The 9,658-nt window shown below is 32.8% G+C and overlaps 1 protein-coding gene across 1 annotated transcript; it reads left to right on the forward strand.

Annotated features, from left to right (window-relative positions):
- The first annotated feature begins 545 nt into the window (after positions 1-545).
- Positions 546-9,040, forward strand: LOC110631546 (pollen receptor-like kinase 1). The gene is made up of 5 exons (XM_058142670.1): positions 546-1,066; positions 1,157-1,390; positions 7,487-7,525; positions 7,598-8,176; positions 8,288-9,040. Exons 1-5 carry the CDS (start codon positions 583-585, stop codon positions 8,932-8,934), a joined length of 1,983 nt encoding a protein of 660 aa, XP_057998653.1. The 5' UTR covers positions 546-582; the 3' UTR covers positions 8,935-9,040.
- The last annotated feature ends 618 nt before the right edge of the window (positions 9,041-9,658 follow it).

A 9,658-nucleotide genomic window follows, 5' to 3' on the forward strand; every position in this document is an offset into this window, starting at 1 on the left:
CGATTTGAAAAATTAAAATCCCAATCCTAATAAATTAAGAATTAATAAGATAAAATTTAAATAGGAATCAATACAACAATATAAGACTTATAAGATCAACATAAAGCGCATGATCATGGGCTATAAGTATTAATTATATATACAAGTTGTTATTTCTTTACTAAAAGTGTTATATGTTTACTACGCTTCTACGATATCTATCTAGATAAATATCAGTAATTATTTCTCAGTAGCACATTGTCCATAGTCCTTTATTAATAGATTTAATCCTACTTTAATTAGTATTCTTACTAATATCAAAGGCAAGCCGTTGATCTCTCATGCCAAACACAATGGCCAAAGACTTGGTCAACCTCATTACAGCCCATTTTCATTTTGCCCTTGCGTAAACCATCTTGTCCAAATCCTCCTATTCTTAGTACGTACCCTCTTTTCTCTTCCTCTCTCTTCTCTCTTCTTCTCTTTCTCATTCTCTCTCTTCGTTTCTTTATGCGATCAAAATTTCTCCACGTTCCTAAGCTTCATCTCCAACCCCCAAAGAACAGTGTTACCGATCTTTACAGTACCCATTGTTGCTCCTATATGCCTGTTAGGGGCGGGCACGCCGCCCCACAAACACGCGCGCCACCCTTTATCGCCACCATGGCTTTTATAGATAAACCCTTGTTTCTTCTTCTTTTTCTCATTCTATCATCAATGCATTTTGTTGTCTCTTTAGGATTGACAGACGCCGAAATCCTTCTTAAATTCAAGGGTTCTCTATCCAATGCGTCGGCATTAGTCAGTTGGAGTGACAACACCAATCCATGCACAGGGGACGTATCAAATTGGAATGGTGTTATTTGTCTTAAAAGTTCCGTTAGGGGTTTACAGCTTGAGAAAATGGGATTAACAGGCAAGATTGATGTGGAAACTCTAAAAGGTTTGTCAGATTTGAGAACTCTTAGCTTCATGAATAATGGTTTTGATGGTCCCATGCCTGAGTTGAAGAAACTCAGGTCATTGAGAGCCATATTCCTGTCAAATAACCATTTTTCCGGGGAGATTCCAAGCGATGCTTTTGAAGGTATGTGTTTTGTGTTTGTTTTACCTAAAAGTAGGTACTTAAAAATCTATTTGAAATTAAGTGCTCATTAACCCAATTTGTCATTTGTAGGTTTGTTGAAGTTGAAGAAAGTACACCTGGCAGAAAATGAGTTTACAGGTGCCATTCCTTCATCGCTTGCCACTCTGCCAAAGCTTTTAGAGTTGAGGCTTGAAGGGAACAAATTTACAGGGAAGTTGCCGAATTTTTCAGAAAGTAATTTTGAATCATTCGACGTATCAAACAATGAATTGGAGGGGCCAATTCCTACAACCCTTAGGAAGATGGATTCCAAATCATTTTCTGGTGAGTTAATAATAATCGCTTTGTAGACCTTATGTCGTTTTATTTCAAGACATTGATCAATATGCCAACTGATAAGACTTTGGTATTGGATCCACAATTAGATTAGCTTGTAATAGGGATAAGTGCTCTTCTCTTTCTGACGGAATTTAGATTCCATTTTTTCTCCTTTTCTCATTGCAATTTTTTTTTAATTTTAATATTATTAGCAACTACTTTTATAATAATTTGAAAATTTAAAATGAATACTTTGTTAATTTTAATTAAATGATTTCATAAATTTTAATCAACTCAACTCAAGTCAGCTAAGCCTTTATCTAAAAAATTTGGAGTCGGCTATATGGATTCGCTTTCTCAACTCTAAACGATTTTGGGTTAAATCCTTAGAAATGTGTAATGTTTCAAGGTCATGTTGTACTAGTCTCTTCCAAGTCAATTTAGGTCTACCCCTTTTTTTCTTTCTATCCTCTAACCTAATGTGCTCTACTTGTCTAACTGGAGCCTCCGTATGTCTACGCTTCACATGACCAAACCACCTTAATCTCCCTTCTCATAACTTATCCTCAATTGGCACCACTCCTACCTTTTCTCTAATACTCTCATTATGGACTTTATCTAGTCTAGTATGGCCACTCATCTACCTTAACATTCTCATCTCCGCAACTCTTATCTTAGACGCATACGATTCCTTCAATGCCCAACACTCACTACCATATAACATAGCCGGTCGTATGGCTGTACGGTAAAATTTTTCTTTCAACTTATTGGGAATCTTGCGATCACATAAAACTCCCATGGCATGTCTCCACTTCAATCATCCAGCTTTAATCCTATGACTAACATCCTCCTCACATCCCCCATCTACTTGAAGGACTGAGCAGAGATATTTAAAGTAATTACTTTGGGACAGTACCACTCCACCTAAACTAACTCCTTCCCTATCACCAGTTTGGCCTTCACTAAACTTGCAATGCATGTATTATGTCTTCATTCTACTTAACTTAACTCTAGAGTACTTCTCCATAGCTCTAGCTTTTTATTGACTCATTCTCGCATCTCATCTATCAGAACAATATCATATGCAAACATCATGCACCAAGGAATACTCTCTTGTATATGTTTTGTCAATTCATCTAAAACTAATGTAAAAAGGTAAGGGCTTATAGCTAATCCTAGGTGTAATCCAATTGAGATCAGAAAATCTCTTGTGTCCCCTCCCACTGTGCTCACAATAGTAGTTGCTCCTTCATACATATCTTTCAACACTTGTATGTACCTAATAGATACCCTCTTTTGTTCTAACACACTCCATAAGACATCTTTTGGAACACTATCATAAGCCTTCTCCAAATCAATAAAAACCATGAGTAGATCTTTTTTCACATCTCTATATTTCTCCATCAAGCTTCTAATGAGAAAGATCGCTTTCATAGTTGAACGACCGAGCATGAAGCCTAATTGATTGAGAGAGATAGAAGTATCATGACATAGTCGATGCTCCACAACTCTCTCCTACAACTTCATAGTATGGCTCATGAGTTTAATTCCTCTATAGTTTGAGCAACTCTGTATGTCTCCCTTATTTTTAAAAATAGGTACTAAAATACTCCTCTTCCATTTATCAGACATTTTCTTTGAGATTAGAATCTTATTAAATAATTTAGTTAACCATGCCACCCCCATATCTCTCAAACACTTCCACACTTCAATTGGTATTCCATCGGGTCCACAGGCTTTACCCACTTTCATTCTCTTAAGTGCTTCCTTTACTTCTAAAGATCTAATCCTTCTAGTATAATTCACATTCTTTTCAATTGTTCTATAGTCTATATTCATGCTATTACCATTTTGACTATTATTAAAGAGATCATTAAAATAATTTCTCCATCTTTCTTTAATGTCCTCAACTTTCACCAACATTTTTCCTTCTTTATTCTTAATGCACCTAACTTGATTAAGATCTTGACATTTCCTTTCTCTCCTCCTTGCTAATCTATAAATATCTTTCTCCCTTTCTTTAGTTTCAAGTTTCTCATATAACTTTTCAAAGTCCTGTGCTTTTGCTTGACTAACTGCCTTTTTTGCCTATTTCTTTACTATCTTGTACTGTTCATATGCCTTATTATTATCACATTTAGGTAATTTCTTATACCATTCCCTTTTTCTCTTCACTGCCTTTTGTACTTCCTTATTCCACTACTATCTCTCTTTTGAGGGTGGTCCATGCCCTTTAGACTCTCCGAGTACTTTTCTAGTTACTTCTCTAATCTTTGATGCCATCTATATCCACATATCATTGGCCTCTATATCCAGCTTCCATGCTTCGGACTCGAGAAACTCATTTTTGAACTTCACTTACTACTTTGAACTCCCACTACTTTGTTCGAGCTACACTATTTCTTCTGACCTTACTTGAATTGTTCCTAAACTTGATATCCAAGACCACTAACCGATGTTGACTTATTAAAGCCTCTCCTTGAATGACCTTGAAATCCTTACATAGAGCTCTATTTGTCTTCCTTATTAAGAGGAAGTCGATTTGGCTTCTATGTTGCCTACTTTTGAAAGTCATTAAATGTGAATATCTTTTTATAAAGTAGGTATCTGCTAGTATTAGGTCGTATGCCATAGCAAAATTTAGGATACTTTTTCCCTCTTCATTTCGACTGCCAAAATCAAAACCTCCATGAACATTCTCATAACCTTGCCTATCACTTCCTACATGTCCATTCAAATCTCCACCAATGAAAACATTCTCTTCATTCGGTATGTTCTGCATTAAATCATCCTTATCTTCCCAAAACATTTGTTTACTCTCACTATCTAGTCCTATTGGTGGGGCATAAGCACTAACTACATTTATTATTTCTCCTTCTAATACTATTTTTACTAGTATAATTCTATCTTCTACTCTTTTCACAACTATTACAGCGTCTTTCAATGTCCTGTCTATGATTATGCCCACTCCGTTCTTGTTTCTCTCCTTTCTGGTAAACCACAGTTTGTATCCTAAATTACCTACTTCCTTGCTTTTCTCTCCTACCCATTTAGTCTCCTGAATGCAACCAATATTCACCCTTCTCCTTTCCAAGGTATCCACAAACTCCATTAATTTTTCTGTAAGTGATCCAACATTCCAAGTACCAACCCTGATCCTCCTCCTATCCTGTTCCTTCCTAATTGGTCTCCTTCTATGATATCTTCTATTGTTTTTTATGTCTATTTTGTGTTTTGTTCTACTATCTGTTCTACTATTTGTCCTATGGATTAACTTTTTTACCCACACCTGTCCATGATGTAGGAACCCTTGCTCACTTAACACCACACCCGGGTGCCGGCATGGCGCCTCGCTTTCGGTGAATGCCCTACACCCTTGCATATTTCTCACTACACTCGGGCTCCGATGTAGCCCATCATAAGTAGAGGACGCCCCAACGTTTATATCATTTGAATCCATATCATAAGGTATAAGGAAATTTTTATGCTGGTTGTCATCTATCACTACCCTCCTCCTTTATCGGCTAAGCGCAAACTACTTAGGTGGAGTTGATTTCATAAATTTTAATTTTTTTAATCAATTTAATAAAATAAATAAAACGTGAAAAAGAAGTGATTTTTTAAATAGAAATAAAATAAAAAGATTAGAATGTTTTATTACAAAATTGTAATAAAATTTTATTGCATTATAATTTTAAAAATTTTATGATCCCATATTTTATCAACTTTGCATATAATTGAATATTGTCATATATTATTTCATTTAAATTTGTTAAAATTAACTAAATCCTTGATTAGTCGAAAAAAGTTTCTTTTTACGAAATTTGCTAATGTTAAACTTTATATTTTTATTATTTTCTTTCTATTTTTTTTATTCAGTTCAAATCAAAACTTTCAAATGTTATTTATTTTATTAAAATTTTCAAAATTAATGAAATCCTTCAATTAGAATTGATAAAGTATTAATGCATTAGAATAGTTAAGTTTTAAATTAATGTAAATAATGTTAAGATTAAAAAAAAAAAGATTGTAAACAAAAAAGGAAACAAAGATGAATTGAAGAAGGGAAAAGGGAGGAAAAAAAAAAAACATTGAAGCAAAATTTGGAAATTTTAGAATATAATTATTGTATATACAAAGTTTAATTATAATTATTGATTATGGTTGATCACATATAAAACCTATTATAGTTAACAATCAAAAACTGTTTATTATATATATAGAATAATTTATATTTTGATGGTAAAATGTTTTATTATAAAGCTATGATTTTATGTAGGTATATTGCATGAAATGACAAGTTAAAAGAGTTAAACATATAAGCAATTTCAGTTATTAGATTTTGAAAAATAAAATTGCTTGATAATTATTTGATAGTTCTAATTTTGTAAGGTCCACTTATCTATACATGTTTATTTCTTATTGTTTGTTATTCTTATACAGAATTACCGTTGACTTGTTTGTGTGGATCCATGTACAAGTGGCCACGACAATAAATGTTAGACTTAGTAGCAAAAATTTTGCAGCAACATTAATTTTGCTGCTATAAAGTTAACATACAGTAGCAACATAAAAAATTACTACTAATAGTACATAAAAAGATACGACTCAAATTATTATTTATTGTTATTACCATTGATAATCTTTTGATAACTATAACTATTGCTACTTATAACTTTTTTTTCTTTGCAATAATTACAATTTTGTTGTAAAATGCTTGCAATGGCAATTTTTTAGCAGTAACAGGACAATTTGTTAGCAGTAATATGAAGTAATTCTTATACTCATAGTTTTGAAGCCCGGCTTGACCCGGCCAGTCAGACCACAAAACCTGCGAATCAATCCTTTAAACGGTTCAATTTACCCTCAAAACCCATGTGGCATCAAAATCAACAAAAGCCTAGTGACCCAACTAAATGTCCAGTAACTCATTTGACTCGTTGCAAGTTTAATGGTTCTGGCGAGTCTTTATTAATTTTTTTTATTTACTTGATTTGATAAAAATGACTTTGTTTTAGGAAATTTAGGGTTATATAATTGAATTAGGGCTAATTTACATTTTAAAAAAAATTGAAATGATCATGGCATCAATCTTAAACTGTAAAAAAAAAAATGTTTATTGATACATATACACTTGTCCTATATAATTATTTCTTAAAATAAATTAAAATATGAAAATAAAAATTATTGAAAATAAGATAAGAAAATATTTTATGCATCCAAAAGTAATTAATTAATGATTCTTGTATCCATTATATCTTTTTATCTATAATTACTTATTTTGTTCTGTTCATTATTCTAATTAGAAGATAAGCATTGTTTTAGCTAAAAGATAAGCATTGTTTGGAGTTTTTTCTAGACATATATAATAAATGAGTTATTAATGGAGCTATTGTTTGCTAATAGAATAGAAAATAAAATAGATATTTTCAACCTAATTTATACAGACAATTATGTTATATTTATTTTTTTTAATTAATTATGATTATAACATGACTTATGGACATTTATATATATTGAATAATGTGATCTTATATTAAACTGACAATATTATGATATAGGATTTTATATTATGGCCAGGTTGAACTCTGGTTTGACCTTGATCAAATCTTAAATCCTTTGCCTCCACCGATTTTTAGACTCGACTAGGTCTGAAAATCATATTTATATTGTTGCAATAAACTTAAGGCAATAAATTTTATATTTTTAGCAACAATATATGAATTATTGTATATTACTAAAAAATTATATTCGTAAGTATTTTACAGCAAAATTATGGTCGCTGCACAATATATACATATATATATTAGCAGAAATAATTATTGCTATGAACAATAATTACTTTTATGTTTTTTTTTTACTATTAATATTAATTATTTATATTATTGCTATATATTAATTTTACAATAATAAAATTAAAGTTTTTTTATACAATTAATGTTGTAAAATTAATTTTATATAAAATTAATGTTTTAAAATTTTCTACGACGGATATTAATTCCAACATTTGCTGTAGTGGGCTTTTGAAGCCATGGGTGGGTATTGCTTAGTCTATCCAACGCGCGCGCGCGTCTTTTAATGTTTTATTTGATTGGCTAACAGGGAACAAAGATTTATGCGGGCAGCCACTGAGCCATTGCAGTGCAATTAACACCACCACAACCATCTCCACTAGTTCTGACACCTCCACCTCCAACTTCAATACAAACTCAGATTCAAACGGTGAATCTAACTCTAAAAAGCCCCCCTTAGCAAGTATAGTTGGGGTGGGTATCGTTCTGGCGGTAGCACTAGCAGCCATCGTTGCAGCTGCCTTCATCCTCCTTCAGCGTCGGAAACGAACATCCGAATCAATAGAGGCCCCACCACCACCATCAAACCATCAAAAGAAAACAGGTTCTAAAGAATTAGACCAGAGTCAAGGGGGTTCATCATCAGAACAACCGCTGACTGGGGGAAAGAAGGCTGAGATAACAAAGTTGTCTTTCGTGAGGAATGACAGGGAAAGATTTGATTTGCCAGACTTGTTAAAAGCCTCAGCTGAGATTTTGGGCGGTGGCTGCTTTGGGTCATCCTACAAGGCTGCTCTTTCAACTGGACCAGTTATGGTTGTTAAGAGGTTTAAGCAAATGAATAATGTTGGCAAAGAAGAATTTCATGAACATATGAGGAGGTTAGGGAGATTGCGCCATCCTAATTTACTGCCTCTTGTTGCTTATTATTATAGGAAGGAAGAGAAACTCTTGGTCACAGATTATATTGAGAATGGCAGTTTAGCTTGTCATCTTCATGGTATGTTTTATCTGGACTTCAATTTGCTTACAATATTAGGGTCCAAAAAATGAAATTTTTTCTCTTTTTAATTTCTCACAAAGACTACATTGTAACGTTACTCTTTTTTAGGCCAACCGAGCATGGATTGGGCAACCAGATTAAAGGTTGCCAAAGGAGTAGCTAAAGGCCTCTCATACCTTTATAGAGAGCTTCCCAGCATAATAGCAGCTCATGGCCACCTTAAATCATCTAATATTCTTCTCAATCAATCCTACGAGCCCCTCCTTGCAGATTATGGATTAGTTCCCGTTATCAACCAAGAGGATGCTCAAGAACTCATGGTTGCATATAAATCACCTGAATACTTGCAACTAGGTAGGATTACCAAGAAGACTGATGTATGGAGTCTCGGGATATTGATTGTTGAGCTTCTAACTGGAAAGTTCCCAGCAAACTTTCGGCCACAAGGTATAACAACTGAGGAGCATTTGGCAAGTTGGTTAAATGCTGTTCCCCAAGAACAATGGAAGAATCAAGTGATTGACAAGGAGATTAGTGGAACAAAGAATAGTGAATGTGAAATGTTGAAGCTACTGAAAATTGGGATGACTTGTTGTGAAGGGGATATGGAGAAAAGGTTGGATTTAAAGGAGGCTGTTAAGAGAATTAATGAAGTGAAAGAGAAAGATAGCGATGAAGATTTCTACTCTTCATATGCTAGTAAAGGGGACGTGAAGTCTACAACAGAAATGTCTGATGATTTCACTCTCTCTTGATCAAATATCACTCACATTAACACATTTTTTCTTGAATATTTCTTATTTAAATCCGATTAATCATGAATTCAAAATACAATATATATTAGTGAAACTCACTTATTAAATGCACGAATCTGATATAATTATGTTTTAGATTCATAATAAACTAGATTTAATTAAGGATTTTTTTTTTTTTGCAAAATTAAAGAATTTGGAGATCATTATCGGAATGGTAATTAATACACACTAATTAAGATTTAAAAAAAAAATTGTTTCTCAGTGTAGATTGTAGGGTGGATGTTGAGTGGAAAGGACGCAAGTTTTTGTTTTATTTATACCACTAATTAACAATGCTTATGTCACACATTACCCCTCTGTAAGGCATAACATGATCCCATAGAATACCTAATGAACTACCGCACTTCACCTATCGATAACTCATTAAGTACCTACAAGGGATTTTAAAATAATTTTCTTACTTTTGTTAAGTGGTGAGCATTTTCTTATAGGTAACTACAACATTTAATTAACATTAAAACTAGTTAATATTTTTTTGGTCCATTTTATTTCTCCACAAATTTTATAAAAATTTTGTCAAGAGTTTCATCTATATTTTGAGAAAACAGTTCTTCAAATACTTGAAAAAAAAAAAAAAAACACTTCCAAAATTTTCTCAACCACTAATTCAATTTCACAATCAATCTCAATATTTCTCAAATCTCAAAATTTAACAGTAAACATT

This window comes from Hevea brasiliensis, unplaced genomic scaffold (assembly GCF_030052815.1).
Source record: "Hevea brasiliensis isolate MT/VB/25A 57/8 unplaced genomic scaffold, ASM3005281v1 Scaf63, whole genome shotgun sequence".
NCBI classification, from domain to species: Eukaryota; Viridiplantae; Streptophyta; class Magnoliopsida; order Malpighiales; family Euphorbiaceae; genus Hevea; species Hevea brasiliensis.